The sequence below is a fragment of the Centruroides vittatus genome, unplaced genomic scaffold, assembly GCF_030686945.1.
Source record: "Centruroides vittatus isolate TY-2023 unplaced genomic scaffold, ASM3068694v2 contig_19, whole genome shotgun sequence".
Classification (NCBI taxonomy): Eukaryota; Metazoa; Arthropoda; class Arachnida; order Scorpiones; family Buthidae; genus Centruroides; species Centruroides vittatus.
Window position 1 is genome coordinate 80,195 of NW_027121169.1, and position 19,405 is coordinate 99,599.

General features: G+C 30.1%; 1 protein-coding gene across 1 annotated transcript in view; it reads left to right on the top strand.

Annotated features, from left to right (window-relative positions):
- The window catches only part of LOC136970220 (dynein axonemal heavy chain 3-like), a 53,104-nt gene continuing 33,699 nt past the window's right edge, over positions 1–19,405 (top strand). Inside the window, exons 1-7 of the mRNA XM_067264648.1 lie at positions 1–135; positions 7,121–7,312; positions 7,390–7,476; positions 11,399–11,543; positions 11,988–12,199; positions 13,247–13,338; positions 18,527–18,641. Coding sequence (XP_067120749.1) covers positions 7,277–7,312; positions 7,390–7,476; positions 11,399–11,543; positions 11,988–12,199; positions 13,247–13,338; positions 18,527–18,641 — 687 coding nt within the window. The 5' untranslated portion in view covers positions 1–135; positions 7,121–7,276. The remainder of the gene's footprint in view (positions 136–7,120; positions 7,313–7,389; positions 7,477–11,398; positions 11,544–11,987; positions 12,200–13,246; positions 13,339–18,526; positions 18,642–19,405) is intronic.

The window sequence follows — 19,405 nt, forward strand, 5'->3', positions numbered from 1 at the left end:
ACTAATCAGTCAATGAATAAGCTTACAAATATGCGATTTATAGAAAGAAAATTTTGCCAAATTTATATTATTAATTAAATATCAATGCTGGATACAATATTAATTCATTTGTATGGATTGGAAAAGAATCTAAAAGTATAATTGTTTTTGGTGAATAATGAAAATTTATATACATTTTGTATGCTTTATTTTTCTCTGTAAATACAGGAAATAACAAGTGAAAAATTACAGCAAATAATTGCTCTTACTTTTTCATTTATTGTGTTGTTAATTTATAACCATTAAATAGATAATTAATGAAAATTGCAGTAAATTTATTGTCTATTTACTACCAGCCTTTAAAATAAACAATTTTAAGGAAAATTTTATATTTTATTATAAGCAGATCATATGTATTTATCATCATTTTAGTTATATAATATGGTCGTTATCATCAATGTTGGCTTTAGGGACAGTCAAACTGTTTAGTAGAATTGGGCACTGTTTATGCATTGATTATGATTAGCCCAAAATCTGCAAAACTTATACAAAGCACAGATAAGTTTAAAGAAAGTACTGCTTATTATACCTATACTATTGATTAGCATTGTATAGACATAACAAGTGTCAATTATACATTGATCAACAAGGGCGTTGCCAGCCAATGGGCCAGGGGGGCAAGATGATATAAATTGATAGAGGATATGAATTGTATGTAGGTAAAATAAAAACGATTCATAAATTTTAAGAAGCTTAAGAAGATTATTTTAATTAAAACATAATCTTCTTGGGTTTTTGGTGAATTTTTCTACTACTTTATAATTAAAATCCTTTATGTTCTCATTGATGATCTTTCTATGGACACGCATCATTGCAAGACCATTGAGGTGACTTTCCACCATGGTACTTCTTAGCCAGGTTTTCATCCGTCTTAGGCTGCTAAAGGATCGCTCTACAGTACACGTTGTGCACGGTAGAGTAATCAAAATTTTTAGCGCTTTACTCGTTTCGGGAAAGAAAGTTTTCGTTTCTTTTAGAACATCCACAACGGCCAGCTCAGTTACATTGGGTTTATCCTGCCACGATTGTTGCCACAGTTCAATTTCATATTTTATGTTTGGTAAATCGTAAAATTGAGAGAAAGTTTGGCAAGCTTTTGTGAGACTTTCCATGGACATGGTTTGCATTTTCGCCGGGTGTAATTTAGATAATGCAAATTATGGAGTATTTTCTTTTGCAAATCGTCCCTTTAAGAGAATTAATAATGGAGTCCAGGTATGGTATTATTAAAGACCTTTTCCAGTATTCTGAAGGACTTCTTGCTGGATGGTTGCTTCGATTACTTTGTCTTCCAAAAATGCGCGGCACTGATGTCATGCCCTCCTCCAGTCCGTGTGTTTTTGCAATGACAAAAGCATCCCTTAAAATTTCATCTGTGACTTTATTGGTATCATTGCAGTGTCTTTTAAGCAATTGCATAATGTTCTTAATGTGCTGCGAGGCCTTGATCGCGCCAAAGTTACAGACTGGAGTACGTCTACCACGGGTTCCATCAAAACCGAGTATTTGGCTATTAACAAAAGGCACAGAATAAACAAACCCTTGAAGCGGTGGCACGGAGCTGGAATGCATGATTTCGAGTCGCACTGTTTCCATCACGTGATAAAGTTTCTAAGGCCTCCATTATAACATGAAAATTATCCTTAAAAACTCTGATGGTTTTATGTTTCTCGCTCCACCTTGTTTCGCAGAGCGTGGAAATATTAGGTATTAACTTCCTCCTCAAAATTGATTCCCGAAAAAATGAAATAATGTCTTTCGTGGTTCCTATAGTGTTCCGAATTTCAGGCAGAGCATTGAGATCATTGATTACTATATTACTAAATAAACATATATGTTAACTTTGTAAGCCTTAGTTAATTATTTATTAACATTTGAATTTATATGTTAAATTTTGGGGAAATTTTTATAAGTATCTGAAAAATTCTAACTATTTAAAAAAACATGAAATAATTAGTGATGATAAAAGTTATTTTTATTATAGAAAAGATATGTCACTTTATGATTTAAAAAAAATTATTACAAATGCATGGCATCGTTTTTACATTCAACATAAACACGCATAGGCGTGCGTTTCAGGTCGCATCGCGCGGGAATTATAAATCAGGCAATAAATGACTTAGCATTTAAATACTTTTTTTCGCATGTCTAGGGAGGGGCAACTGCCCCTCTGCCCCCCTCTGGCGACGCCCTTGTTGATCAATCATACAGGTATAGATTTATTATATTTATAAATATTAATTAAAGATTAATTGTATTTTGAAAAGTTCTAATAGTATTTTCAGTTGTGACATTTAGTAGAGAGGTAAATATATGAAGTAGAATTCAGCCAGTAGAAAAATTACATGTGATTGTTTTTTAGCAATTATAATGTGCCAAACATTTCAAAAGGTTTTTTCTTTACTATTTAATACATATATTTTAAGTACCTTGGTTTATATTTTATACATTTTTTAAAAGCAGTGCTTTAAGCAAAAGTGTGTTAAGTGTTAATTGTTAAGTGACCTTTTCACATAGCCAATGACATATTAAGGATTTTAGCCATCTATGCCCATTATATTCTGCCACCCTTATGTTTTTAGAACGTGATAATAGGTTTGAATTTTTAAAGTTTTTTGTCTAGTAGCTATAGCATTTGTAATTTAAAATGATAAAATGATTTATTTTAATATATTTACAGACTGCTTCAGCGTTTTTTCTCACCCAGCTGGGCACCCATGTCCACCATATAGTACAATAAAACTCTCCCAATATAAATTTACATTAGCTTGTATCTAGCTTTGCTTTTGGCAAAAGTATCTTCAATATGATCAAAGTTAATTTTTCTGAGATTGGACTCAATGTTTAAAAGACTAAAACAATATATGTTTTTGATTTGATTAATTTAGATTAAATTTTTGCTTTTCAATTCTTTTATTACATGAAGAGTATAATGCTTATAGAGTATAAGAGTTCTGGCTTGTTTTTTTTTGGGGGTGTTTGCCTTAGTAGGTAACACCCCAAAAAAAGAACATACCAAGTTGACACTGACTTCAACACTGTAATGTTGAAGGAGTCTGTCTTCCTCCAAATTGGTTCCACCCATTGGGTACTTGACAATTATTTCTATTCTTCTGTTCTTCCTCTCATTATGAGGACCAGCCAAAAAGAGACTCTTTCTTTCCATGTGTTCCCTTAGGAAACTTCACATTCATTATTTTGATGATTCCAGGAAGTTGCCCTTATCTCCAAGGGGGAAGAATAATTAATATTAGAAGGTTTTAGGATGTGGAAAGAACAAAGAACAAAGGAAATATACTAAAAACTACAAACTAAACTTAAAATATATTATGGCAGACAGTCACATAGGTTTCACACTTTTCTAATTAGTAGTTTCTGAAATATAAGCCAAATTAATGGTTATGCTTATGTTTTGTACACAAATGTATAATTACTTACCTAGTCTAAGTTTTCAGTTCCTCTGAATGTTTCCATCCAAGTGCAATATATTTATATATGCCAGTTAGAACACCTACAGTAGTGGCCAAAAGTAGAGCTACCCTTGACATACATTTTTAAAAATGCAACCTCTATTTTGTTTACCACCTACTACATAATTAATATTGTGATAATTGAAAAGAGCACAAGAAAAGAGCCAAAATACTCAATTGAATCAAACAGATTTTATTTTAAATCTGATTTACAAAAGAAAAAACCAAGTTTTTATATTTTACACTGTGACAAAAGTAGAACTACCAAAGATAGTGTGCAGATTTGTCCAGTATTTTTAGGACAATATATTAGTTTTTTGGTGGCGTAACCAGAGCTTCTGGTCACTGCATCACATCTACATTCCATTGAGTCAACTAAGTTGTCAAGCAGTGATTTGGGAGTCTTGTACTATGCTTTTTGAATGATAGACCACAATTCATCCGGATTCGAATATGTATGCTGGCATATACAACACTCAATGTTATCCCAAAGATTCTCTATAGGATTTAGGTCTGGCAATTGGGCTGGCCATGTCATAAGATTCACCCCTTTCTGTTAAAACCATTGCTTTACCAAATTTACTATGTGTTTTGGCTCATTGTCCTGTTGGAAGATCCATTTTCTTGGCATTGAATGACATGCACAAGGAAGCATTTGATTCCACAGTATGTCCTGATAAATGATTTGATCCATTATTCCATTAATTCTATAAATTAGACCAATTCTTTTTTCAGAGAAACATCCTCATACTATTATGCAGCCACCACCATGCTTTATTATAGGAACTATGTGTTTTGGGTTATATCTCATGTTCACTAGTTGTCTGACATATCATATACCATCACTAGAGAAGACATTGAATTTAGATTCATCTGTATTGACTATGGCTATATCGAAATGTAGCCAGTCTGTTTGTGGGGTAACTTAATTGAGGACTTTACAAATAAAGGACACGTGTTGGTGGCAAGAATTAATTAATGCTAAAACAAAGAATCAAAATGACAAAACAGCTAGTGGACTTAACCATTATTCTTACAAACTATACAAATGCCTTGACTTATCCACTAATTACGAATGCTTGGAATCACAGTATTACTAGTATGCACTTCTAAAAATTACTTACATATATATTAGTACATGCTAGTATTAGTACATATTAGTACATAGTACATATTAGTACATTATAGTACATATTAGTACATTAGTACTGTACATATTAGTACTGTACATACTAGTATATAGTATGTACTATATAGTAGTATGTACAGTACTTCTAAAAATATATACAAATATTTACAGGGTGGTATACTTGGTTGTCGCATCCTCTTAATACAATTACTTGACGAACTTGATATACTTTGTTCACAAGCACATGGTTGAACTTATTTAACAAACAAAATTATAAAGTGCCAAATTGATGAAATAATCGTCCTGATGAGTAATCCTAATTCTTATGTATAGTTTTATTTAAACTACTTGCCAGTTGGGACCAAATCCAGATCAATGAGTTTGGATTGTCCTTTTGCACATAGCGGTTTGATCTTCTATCGTTCTGTTCAATTCTTAACCAAAGTCTTTTCCACTCGTTCAGTTCAGATGATAGCTTGCAAGTTCAATCCAGTCTCAAGAGTCCAAGAAAGAAAAAAGTCTCTAACATGTGTGATATGTATTTTTATAGCCCCCGCCATCCAGGAAACATTACTAGACATGTGACCCTCTCTAGACCAATCTACATTCCTAACTGTTGTGACCCCAAAAGGTGATACAGAATTTATAGCAATACATACGCGTAACAACCAATCAAAAGGAAAACTCGATACAATATCAGTTAAGAACGGAATGTGATTACATAAATTAAAAAATTTTTTATTACAACTAAATGCTATAGTGGCGGAGCACTACACATCATTCCGTAACACCTTGAACCAATTTTTGTTCAGTCCATGTGCACACAAAGTTGAGATTAGAGTGTTCATGTGCACACTCTAATCTCAACTTTTTGTTTTTTGCAGAGAAGAGTAGTTTCTTTGCTGGTCATCTCCCATGAATCCAAAACTAGTCCAAACATCTTCTTACAGTCCTTAAGCTTATATCTGGGTTACCCACTTCACATTTATTATGTGAAGCAGTCAAACAAGGGTTGGCTGCCACTTGTATGTCTGATCAAACAATCCAACTGTAGTGTTGTTTTTCGTGGTCTACCTGACTTTTTGGCAGAAACAATGGTCCCATATATTTGAAGACGCTTCACCACTTTTGTGACAATAGTTTTATGCACATTTAAAGATTTTACCAATTTCAGTAAAGGTCTTTTTTCCTTCAAACGCATATCTACCATTCCTTGTTTGAATATCATTTGATAATTGTATTCCTCCAGACAACTTAGTTTATTCAATGGAATGTAGAGGTAATGCAGTGATCAGAAGCTTTGATTACGCTACAAAAACTAATATTTTGTCCTAAAAATACTGGACAAATCTGCATACTTCCTTTGGTAGCTCTACTTTTGTCACAGTGTAAGTAAATATAAAAACTTCGTTTTTCTTTTGTAAATCAGATTTAAAATTAAAATCTGTTTGATTCAATTGAGTATTTTGACTCTTTTTTTTGTGATCTTTTCAATTATCACAATATAATTATGTAGTAGGTGGTAAACAAAATAGAGGTTGCCATTTTTAAAACATATGTCTTACTTTGGCAACTACTGTTGCATCCATATCTCATTTATTTGCAATTTTCATGAAACATGTTCACAGCTGACAGCCTCACTGAAAATTTTCCTCTCCCAGATGCAATATGCACTCAAGTTGTTACAAAGTTACTCTTAATTCATAACTGTGTGCATGGAAACAAAACAGCGATGCTCTAGATCAGTGTTTCTCAAATCTCTAACGAATCGTCGCCCCTTCAATAAAACCATTACGTAGTATCCACCCCCTTCACTTCAAAAAAATTTTGTTGGGTGTTAGCCTCGGCCCTCAAATTCATATTGCATTGGATAGACTAGTGACTAGTATAATGTTATTTGTTTAATTATTGTATGATATAACGAATAAAATATCTAATTATTCTTAATATAATGTTTTTACTATATTGCCCAAAAAGTTGTTTTTTGCTCCCCAAAACGTAAATTGTTACTAATTGCCCCAACATGGAAAATCTCCCCCCATTGAGAAACACTGCTCTAGATATTATCAGTTATTGATGCTTGGGAAGATTGAATTTTTTTCCCTGCTATATTTGTTAGGCATTCAATCAAAATGGGCAGCATTACCAGAGCCAAGTTTACATGTTACAAGATTTATTCTTAGAGATTCTGTCTCCCTGTACACTTGCACAGTCTGTGCATTAGTAAATACATCAATGTACTGTACATTGCATCTATGAATGAACTTATTTGGATGATAGTATACAATTTATCTATAGTTAATGATTCAAATGAAACCAAAACACACTAACTTAAAAGCACATTAGCCAAGGTTTAGCTATACTTTTATTTTTTATATTTATGAATATTAAATTTTTATAATTAAAAATAACTTAAGTAATGTAGCTAGATTATTAACAAGGTATTAAGCATATTAAATGTCTTTTAACCTCTCTATTTCAGATTATGATATCCAAATGAATACTAAAATTTTCAATTGGCCTTCATCTATTACAAAAGTTTTCAATGCATGCAAAATACGTGTATCAAATCAGCAAGATCAGGCTGAAAGATCTTTAATAACAAGACAGCAAAAATCTCCACAAAAATTTGAAAACAATGAAAGAATTACTTGATAGTTTCAGAACCAGAGAGGTACTTACTTAAAATTTTAGTATTACATTAAACTTAACATGTATATAATAAAAATTAAACAAATGAAATTTTTTCAGAATTTAAATCCAAGTCAAATATCAAATAGCATATTAGAATTGGATACTCTTCAAAGAAATCTCACTGAAGCAAAAGTCGAGTTAGAAGTAAGCATTTTATGTTAATCTTTATTTAGAACTTTGTACATAAATAATTCATTAGCTACATAAATAAGGATGTTTGTTTGTTTGTTTGCTATACACTCCTAGGCCATTTGACCAATTGCTACAAAACTCTGCAGTTACATTTATATACTTCTGACTTAGATAATGTCTTACATTGCACCCCAAAATATTGATTCAATTTCTGTTAAATCAATTAATTTCTGTCTACATTCAATTTGTTGATTTACACGTAGCGCCATCTATTGGAAAAAAATTAACAAAATATAATTCTTATAAAAAAGAATGTAATTTTTAAAAAATATATATTATATTTACTTAATTTACTGTGACAAGGATATAGTGCAAAATAGACATGCTATATCATTACTGAGACAGGTAGCATGTAGCCACTTGCCTGCATGGAATTGAAAGTGTTACCCTATAAAAAGTCTATGGTAAGTATATAAGTATTTAATTTTCCACATCTAATGACTTGGGTTCTTTTTTATTTCTGAATGGTACTTTCTCAATTCTAATAAGTGCCCTCCAGTAGCCAAGTGCATAAAACCACCAAACTCTGGTAGTTAGTTAGTCATGGTTGGGCATGGCCAATGGGCTGGCCTGCATGTGCAATTTTCTGAGTTTTCTTCACATTAGTAACACCTAAATATGGTCTAGCTTCCCATAAAAGTCTTCCCAGGATGCATCTCCCTAGCAGATCACTCACATGTTGCATGGCTGTAACCAAATAAACCAAATGAATTCTTAATGAATAATTATTTATTGTGGCATTGTCACAATGCCAGGCTGCAACTTTTCTTCACAATGTTCTCAATTCTTTTAGTAATGGTGATACTTCTTTACATCATACTTTTCCTGTTAGCAATAGAGTTGTGCCAGCTATCTAACTCTGTTCGGGGGAAAATTTTGACTCAAATTAACATGACTTCCATTCCAAACTGGAAGTTCGTATATAGTTAATCTGGGCTCCTGCCCCTAAGCTTCCAAATCTGATATTGACTTTCATCTGTCTAACCCCTTTCTCAAGATTAAGGAAGGACAGACAGATGGACGACAGTGGGAATTTATAGGTTCAATAATTTTCTATAAATGTAATATTTATGAGAATATACTTTCTATGTAATTTATACAATCTTTTGCCAAAATTTAAACACTTTATTATTACATAAAGAATTATTCTAGCAATTTTACAAGATTTTTTTTATTTAAACAAGTTTATATGAAGCCTTTTGGACATTAAGGTTAGCAACTTTGATCATGTGCAAGGTCATCACAACCTGTCTAACATGGATCACTTTTTAAATATTAATAGTAAATCAGCATTAATTAGTAGTCATTGAACATTCTCTCTTCTGGGAGGAGGTCAATGACTACTTTTGGTTGAATTACTTTGATCCTCTTCCACAGCAGTCCCTTCTTTCTATTGGTCCAGCTGTATGGTGGCATTTGAATAGGAAAATTACATAATACAAAGTTACCAGCCAGCACAAAATATGTTTTAAGTGGTTTTCAAGGGTGCCAAGTTTAAATATCTGGTTCATTTTTTGCAAAATTTGATTCATTGGCCATTTGATATTTGGAATGGACAGTTTCTTAGAGTTAACATGATAAAAAAATATATCTTAAAAAATTTAAGATATCATATTTTCAATTGCTGTCTACTTGACCAATGAAACTGTGCCATTTCATACCATTCCAGTATTGCAATAAACCAGATAATGGTAGGCTGAAATAACCAAACTCTTTATATTATTTTCATTTTAATGTTTGTTATATTATAGTATTTGATTTATATAACTAAAAAAATTATCTTACATAAAGGTTTATCACACCAAGTGACCAAACTAACACATTTTTAAAATTCTTTATTTCCTCTACTGTACACAATTTAATTAAAATGTGTTAGATTGGTCACTTGGTGTTATAAACTCTACATAAGATAATCTTTGTAAATATAAATCAAATACTATAATATAATATAATAAAAAGGTTAGAAGTACAAAATAAACTAATAATCTTAATCTTTGCAGTTGTTATTTTTTGCTTTAGCAATGCCAGGCTCATCTGCTAGTTTCATTTATACATTAAAAATCTAATATATTTGTGTAATATACATCAAGAAATCTTTGTTTTTTGATGACACAAATTTTAATAATGCTAATTTATATTACAAAATAAAACAATTTACAATATTTAATGTAAGTACTGTACATTTATAAACAATAAATTATTAATATTAATAATTTAATATTTAGAATTTCAATAATTACTACATTTCACTTATTAATAATATTTGACAAGACTATCTCATCTCCAAAATCAAGCTGCTGTCAATGGCTGCACACCCTAAAGGTGTGAAGGAGTACATGTCATGAGTTGCAATTTGGCACAGAGTATTTGGTGCCCAAATTATGCACACATAAAATAAACCAGACTTGTAGGTAGTCAGGGGACCGAGAACTGGGTCAAAAGAAAATACGAAATGCTGAGGCTGTTTCTACAAAAAGGCAAAAGTGCGAGATTTGTGCATGCATTGCTTGCGCTCTCTGAGACATAGTTTCTTTCCAAAAATTTTGCCATTTTACTTGTTTCAGTATAAACTTGAGTAATGAATCATATGTATGTTTCTTAAGCAGAAAAATGTATTTTGTTTTAAATAAAATTAGATTTTTAATATATTATATCAATTGCTTTAATAATATGAAAGAGTATTGTTTGGTTATAGTTCTGATTTCATTGTCAAATGACTTTGGCCCAAGTGGTGGCTGGTTTGCATACCTCACTTTAATTTTTGATGTGCTTTAGTGAATGGTGTAATGCCACATGGATGCAGATGGCCTGTAATTACACTCAGCTGTTGCTCAGCTGATGCTGAAAGAAAAGTTCATTTATTACAATTTTTAGTTACACACTGTTTCTACTATGTTATCACCTTGTAGAGTAAGACAGTTATAATCAGACTTTAGGTATATTTTTAGGAGCCTAATATGCATTAACATTTGGCAGTGGTTTGATATCTTCAGATCAGTATTGTCAGATAATCCTCTTTCCATTTGTTTTCTCTAGACATTTTTTTGTTTGTGACATCCAATCAGCTAGATGACCAGTCAGTTTCCATCCAATCTCAAATGACTTTTTGTATTCAGGAGATAAATAATTGGTTTTCACATGGGAATAAATCTCTTATGTGAATGTTTAGTAGTTAATCATTAAAATATATAGTAATAAATACATTTAAAATATAAATATTAGAATATTATATTATAAATATAGAATACATCATCTTAAATTTACACATAGCATAAAATTACTAATACAATTGATTACAGTAATTGATTTGTTAGTAAAAAACATGGTAAAGTAAGACAATATGGATGATCATAATTTCTTTTATTATAAGTGAGTCTGATCCATGATGGGGTTGATTAGCTGGATCAGAGTTGGAGAATGATGCTTTGACTAAATTATATTCCAACCTGGTTCTCTCATAGCAATAGACTTGATATTTCTCTGTGTAAATGTTTTGTCAGCTAGCTGATGATATAGTATGATTTTCAAATATAATAACAATATATTTGAATATAATACTGTTACAATAATATTTAAAAATTAAGTTTATTATAAACTTAAGTTTTCTTTAAAATAATTATAAAATTTTGTTAATATCATATAAACTTTCAATTAGGAATTTCTGATTTAACTGTTACATGAATATTTTTGACTTATTTTCATTAATTAATGCATTACTCTTAATTTTTACACCCATTCCTGCTTTATTTCCATTGAAAGTACAATGACTATATAAAAGTGTTTTTGGAAATTAAAGTAGTAACTGGTGTGATTACTTATGAAGAATGGAAGATTAATGTTGGATTCTTAACTTTAATTTAATGTATCAATATAGAAAATAAATGAAGAAGAAAGATTATTAGGATGGGTTTGCACAAAAGAACCATTACTATATGAACTCACAGAACAAATTCAGCCTTATAGTCAACTCTGGCATACAGCTTATGATTTTACAACAAAGTTTGAAAAGTGGTTTAATGGTAATGTAGTTATTTTAATAAAAATATTCTTTAACAAAGTATTCATTAATAGAAAAATAATTATTAAAAAAAGAATAAATTTAATCATAAAATAGCCTATCTAATATTTATTTACACTGCACTTTTTTAAACATTTTTTCTATGTTTTCAAAATAATAATTGTTGAAATATGTTAAGAAAATTATGACTTATTTACAGTGTTACATGAACAATCTCTGACAAAAATATACTTTTTACAAAATATTCACTTTAATTAATTTATTTTAAAAACAATTGCAATTAAATCTGATTATTTTATTTATATATTATTCTCATTATTGATTATCAAAGAAATTAAAATTAATTTATTTAATAAATTTCTTAATAATAATATTTGACTATATTAAATTCTATCACTTATTTTTAATATTTCATAATTGAAAAATATTGTAAATTTTAATATAGGTCCATTTAATGATCTAAATACCGAAGAAATTGATGAGAGCATGGAAAAGATTAATGAGTCCCTGACTTATTTGAAAGATATATTTGAAGATAATTCAGCACCAAAACGCATTACAACCTATTTAAAAAAGAAATACTCTGAATTTCATCATCATGTACCTTTACTGAAAGTTGTTTGTAATCCTGGTATGAAAATTAGACATTGGGCAAAGGTAATTTTTATAAATTAAATAAGTATAAAGTGCTTAATAATTAGTCGATACGTAAATGAGATAACTATTTAGTTTAAGAATCCAAAAACATTAATAAATGAAATATATTTTGTTAAATTATATGACATCTTCAAAAAAAAAAGACATTCAACAAAATAGAATGATATGGAATATAATTAAAACACAATAAAATTTCTCATTTTCAAATATAAATTTTTAAGGTACAATGGATGATCGGTTAACAAATGGTTTGGACTGCAAACAAATCAGACAATGAACACTTTTGCAAAAGATTTTTATGTTCGGACAACAAACACTTGTTCGGATATCGAACACCTCACAGTACAAACAAGAAGAAGCACGCTGCGTTTAAGATTTACAAAACTATATTTTACTGGAATTTATGAATGGTTTATTATGGAATGAGACTTTCACAGTTGTTTCCATAACCTTCTTTGCACTAGTTAATTTCTGTTCTCTGAATTTTTGCAAGTGCTTTTCTGAACTTTTTATTCTAAAAAACTGATAATATTATGGAGACTAAAAAGAGTGGAGTGTCAAGAACTGTGTTCACTATATAAACTAAGCAAGAGATAATAGCCAAGGTAGAGAGTGGGTAGAAGATGTCTGATGTTCCTAGGTGATATGGCTTCAACAAGTCTACAGTAGATACAATTTTAGCTAAGAAAGATATAATCAAAAAGACTCAAGCAGATGAAGGAGTAACAAAAATCACATCTGAGAAACAAAGATCTACCATCCATGGAAAAATGGAGAGATTGCTTTTTGTTTGTTATTACATGTAAATAAACATAGTAAGAAATTATATAATTTTTATTTATTTTTTGGGGTTCTCCAGAACAAATTAATCAAATTTCCATAAAAATCTATGGTAAATCAATAATTGGTTAACGAACAATTTGAGTAGAGAACATTGTCTTTGAATGGATTATGTTCGTTAACTGATCACCCACTGTATAATTATTTAAAATAAAAAACAACAGCTTGGATTGATTATAATTAATTTGATATTGTAAAATTTACTAGATTGGTCTTGTAATTGGTAAATCAATTCTTCCATCTGAGAAAACTTCACTATCTGATATGGTTCAACTTGAATTAGGAAATCACATTTCAAAGTAAGTGTGCAAAATTCACAATATAAGAAAGTACAGATTTTAAATATGTTTTAATTAAAATAATTTTATTTTTAAAGAATGAATCCTTTTATTGAATATAGAAATTTAATATTACTTTTAACTCATTAATTTTGAATATTTTCTGTCAAGACTTTTGTCTGTTAATCTCTTGATGTGTACTCCCATAAATATACATGATACATATGGTGAGAAGAGTAAGCATGTAAATTCTACAAGTTTTCTCATTGTAGTATACTTTTATGTTTACGGAATACTTAAAACTTTACAGACAGCTAGTGAAATCTATTGACAGGTCTAGAATATTTCCAACATTGTTGTTTTAAGTTTCATGAGATTTGGCATAGAATTTTTTAGCATAATGACAAACATGGTGTCTAGTAGTTGTTCACACTCACTGTCTCCTGAATTGTTGGAGTTATTCAAAAAAAATGAATTGGAAAAAGAAAATATTTCTTAGTTTATTAAAAAATATGAATTAGAAAACAAGATACAGACAAATCTCTGTTTTCAAATGCCTCACTTTTCAAACAATTCGGTTCATGAACAAAATTTTGAATGCCATATTTGCTTTTAGTTGCCATATGATAACTCAGTTGCCAAACAAGCTACTCAGCAGGAGCTGGCCACAGATTACAAGAGACAGACAGTCAATTCCCTATAGTTCCTATGTTAAAGGAAGTCAAGGCCCAACCAATCAACCACGGGACTACCAGTTCAGAAGTTAGTAGCATTGAGATGGTCTTGCATCATTAGAGATCACAACACAAACCATCGATGATGTTATTCAAATTAGATTTCAATGCACATGTGGAAAAGATACTATTTCCATTTTCTGTATGCACCACAGTTGAATCTAAATCTAATTAATTAATAAAAATTGTGTTAATTGAGATTTACATAATATAAATGGCATCTAAGAATTTGTGTATAAATATACTTAAGTTAAATTAAATAACAAAAATTTATTAATACTAGGTAGCCAGTTAATTAAAACTGAAAATAATAATTAAATTTAAAAATAATAAAATAATAATTAAAACTTTGATTTTTACACTGAAACTGAAACTAAAACTAAAATTAAAATTAAATTTATATTGAAATCAAATCAACTGAAACATTACCCACAATTTCCGAAATATTAAATACTTGCTGTCTTGATTGATTTTGTTATATTTCATCCAGACAGTCAAAGTTGAATCTCTACTTATAGCACTTTTTTGTAAAGTGTTGGTTTTGGTTGAGGTGACAGAACATTTTGCTTTAAATATACTGTATATATAGAATAAATATAGATATAGATATAGATAAAATATTATATTGCCTTCATAGGTATTTTTATTCATGAAGGTAAAAAGTAGGTTTTGTTTTGTGGGTCTGGAATGGATTAAACTACCCATAAAAATTTCTGAGGGTCTCTCTGCAGTTTATTCAATTTTTAAGATTAAATTATTTTAGCCTGAAAGTTGCAAACCTTACTAAACTGATGAGCCTTGGTGAAAGATGTTGCATTGTGTGGATTCAGGTGAACAGTGTCATTTGACAGTTTAATGGGATGGGAAAAAGTTTCATTTATATTGTATTATTATGTTTTATTACACATATTTTGGTAAACTTTATTACTGTTTCAAGGAAAAAGTTATTAGATACCCTCAAATAATCTTATATGCAATCATATATCAGGACAATGGTATCACTGTCTAAGTCTTTGGGCAGTTTGGCATCTTCAGATTTGTCTTTGTGGATGGTCTTCTTCCCATACTTTATTATCTTTAGACCAGGCATGTCAAACTCATATGATATTATGGGCCACATGATCTATTTTGTATAAGTCGGGGCCGCATGTTTTAATGTTCAAAAAATTAATAAAATATGATTTTTAGAATGATTATATTATGTATTTATTAGACTCAATGTATTGTATATTATACGTACTGTACATAGACATTTTATATTTCATATTATTTTTTAAACTTAAACTATAAGTATTTTATATTTTTTATAAAAAACAAATATAAAAGTTATAATAAGAAATAAACAAATTCACAGTTTAATATCACTTTTTAGAAGATATTTGACAACGTTTTTCACAAAGCAAGTTATCAAAATTTGGTTGAATATTATTGAGCTGATGCAATTTTTAAAATTGATGATAAATGTTGATCGGTTAACCTTGACCTTTCTGTTGATTTTTGTTATTTTTCATTAAAGAAAATAGTTGCTCGCATAAATAAGTGCTTCCGAACATAGCCAGTATACGGGTAACAAACCATAACATTTTAGGAAACCGATCTATAGATAAATATGTATAAAAATCTGGAATTCCAACTTCTATATATTTTTGCTTCAGCAAGTTATCACATTGGATTTCAATTAATTCCATTTGTAAGTTTTCATCAACAGTTTCAATATCGATAGATAGAGGTGAAGTAAAAAGACGAAACTGTAATTCACAGCTTTTAAAATCAGAAAATCTTCAATTGAATTCCGTTTCTAACAATTTAATTTGGTGAGCATATTCTGTAAATTTTAATTTAGGTGATTTAAGCAATAGATATTGACAGCTTTCAAAGTGAGACAAGTTTTCTTTTTCTATTTGTTTTTGCCAAAGTGATAATTTTTGTTTGAAAGCATTAATATTATCAAATAGCATTGTAACAACGTGATTTTTGCCTTGAAGCTTCAGATTAAGTTGATTAAGATGACTCATAATATCAACTGAGAAAGCCAGGTCCTTTATCCATTGTCCATCTTTTAATTCAGCACATTCATAATTTTTTGTTTCCAAGAAAATTATGATTTCGTCCAGCAATTTGAAGAATCGTTTTAGCACTTTATGACTCGAAAGCCAGCGAACTTTCATATAATATGGTAGATCGGTGTATTCACATTCTATATCTCCCAGAAATGAAGCAAATTGACGATTATTAAGTTCACATGTTCGAATATAATTTACAATTTTGGTGACTATTTTTAAAACATGTCCGATATTTAAAACTTTGGAGCACAGACTTGCTGGTCAATACAATGAAAATTATACAATGAAGATTAAAATTTATATTTAAGTTATTATGAATGAAAATTATACAATGAAAATGTTCAAAATTAGTATTACCATGCTGTTTGCATGTTTCTTTTAATCTTGCAACAACTCCTTTAGTAATACCGGTCACGGTAGGTGCACCATCAGTTGCAAGACAAACCAACTTTTCCAATGGTAACTTATACTTCTTCAAAACTTCCATAAGTGCATCAAAAATATCAGCTCCAGTGATTGTATTATGCATAGGAATGATTTCCAAAAGTTCTTCACTTATTTTTAAATTAACATCGCATCCGCGAATAAAAACGGCCAGCTGAGCGATATTTCGAATATCTGTACTTTCATCAATTGCAATAGAGTAGGCCTGAAATGTTGATATTGTTGAATTATGCTGATTTCTCAAATTATTGGCTATTTCATCAACTCTGCTAGCTACAGTATTTTGACGTAAACTTACACTTTTAATTTTTTTTATTTGTGCTGGACATAATACTTCCACTGCTTTAATTAAGCATTCACTAATAAATTCCCCTTCAGTAAATGGTTTCGATCTGCTTGCAATTAAATGTGATAATATATAACTAACTTTTACAGTAGCTGTATTGTCTTCAACAGATTTAGTGAATACACTTTGTTGTTTTTGAAGAAGTGATTTCAATTCCGACAATTTGTCTTCACGAAGTTTTGCAACATATTGGTCATAGTTTCTTTTATGATTTCTGTCATAGTGCCTTTTAAGATTATATTCCTTAGGAACTGAAATAGAGTTTTTATTCCAGTTTCTATATTTTATTATTGTTTTGGACACAAAAATATTGCAGTTCCCATTTTTCTTGAAAATTACGATGTTCCTCTTCAATTTATCTTTTTTTACTCATTGGTCTTGAAGTTAGTCAAATTTGAAATACCTCTTTTCAAATTAAACAAAACGTTTATTACAACTATTTGACATTACATGAACTTACAAGGTTTACGAGATTTACAAATCACAAAAATTACAACATTTACAAAGTAGATTCACACAAACAGTCAAAGTTCTAAAAGTCACTATTCCTGAACAGATCCGTCGAAAAGACACCTTGCAACATATACTTCGGATACAGTTACTCGGAACACTCATCCCATCACTCGTCACGGCAATAGTAGATGAAACACCTTACGGTAGAAGCACACAAATGTCTGCCTTGAAGTTCCAGCAAAAACTTGACTTTCGTGCCAAAACCTTTCCTTTTATATGGATTGTAGCAATCGCTGATGGACCAATCAGCACGTAGCAGTCTTCCATGACGTCCGCTCTCGTACGATGTTCGCCGGCCAATTATTGTTCGTAGATTCAAAGCCGTGGCCATTATCCAACCGTCTTTCGTAGCTTCGACCAATTCAAATTGGTTGAACGAAATACAGAACGAACAAACACAAAAAGGGTGGGAATTGTACAGTTCAAAAAAGTTCAAACTTTCCAACTTCAAGCATCAAAGCTTGATATTTAAAAATTTTTAAAAAGTCTCGGCGGGTCGCAATGCATGTGTTGGCGGGCTGTGTGTTTGACATGCCTGCTTTAGACTCTCACATAGCACAGAAGTCTCTCCCTGTAAACAAACTATTCACTTGGTTTTACTATTTGGCTTGTTCAATTGAAACAGAAAGACCAGTTTATTTTTAACCAATACTAAATGATTAATTGTATTACATTATAAATTCTTGATTTTTCCCTGGGAATTCATCTCCTTTATATATTTTGTTGTAGTTGTTGATGCTATAGAAATAACCTTTGGCTGTAAAGTTACATTTTTTCATAGTAGTGACAGAGGTCATTGCCAGAGGTCATTGCCAGAATTTCACACTCAAGTCTCAAGTTATATCCACAGAAATTTAGTGAGATAGGCTTTTTAGAACAGTAGGTTAATGCCTACATTATATTAGCCATTTGGTCATAATGGCATTAATCAAATTAGTTATATAAGTATTTTTGGAAGATACGTGAAATTATTTTGAATTCATTTTGGTAAGATTGTAAGAAATATCTACAAAGATACTTAATTAATAAAGTCATTTTAAGTAAATGTGTTTTGTAAATTTGAAAGAAAACTAAATTTTATAAATTTAAAGATCTGATTAATTTTACAGAATAGAAGAAATAGCTGCATCAGCAAGTAAAGAATTTTCTTTTGAAACTACTGTGAGCAACATGAAAAATGAATGGAGCAATTTAAAACTTGAGCTTATCCCTTATAGAGATACAGTAAGTATATTGAATAATAAATTTTGTATATAAAAAATCTTTAATAAAAATTTATTATATATGTTTGAACTATATCACATGACTTTACCTTATCTGCATCGTTTTCCAAAAAATTCACATATGAAGTCTGATATTGTATTTTCACAGATTGATTGGCATGCCGGTCTATCTGGAGAGACCATGAAGTCAGATATTTCCATATGGTAAAAGCTGGCATGCCAATTTTAAGTGAGGTTATACATCCCTCTTTAGAGGGCACATTAAAAGAAACGAATGAGTTACATCACTAAAAACAAACAAGTTTTTTTTCTAAAACTGTGAAACTGTTAGCATTACATCAAAAGCTATGATTAAATGTGTAATTTCTTCATTTTGTTCTTCTTTCTAAGGATATAAAATATACTTCTGGAATTCTGAAAGTGCTTTTTTTATGTGCATTTTATTGTTATTTGATTCAAAAACACAAAAATAAATATACTAAAGTTAAGAAATTTGCTATAAATTATCTCAGCTTACACCGAATAACATGCTGGTCTCTCCACTTTTTATGCAGCATGCCAGTCACTCCATGAAAATATGGTACAAATTTATTTTATTTCAATAAGTTATGATGTGTTTTGGTCTTAAAATGCCCTCATCAGACAGGACAAATAACATCTTAAATTCAGACAATTTATTAAATACATTTTACATTCACTACATTTGGTTGATATTTGCAATGCATTGACATTGCAAATACTACCAACCAAAGCTAACTAGCAATT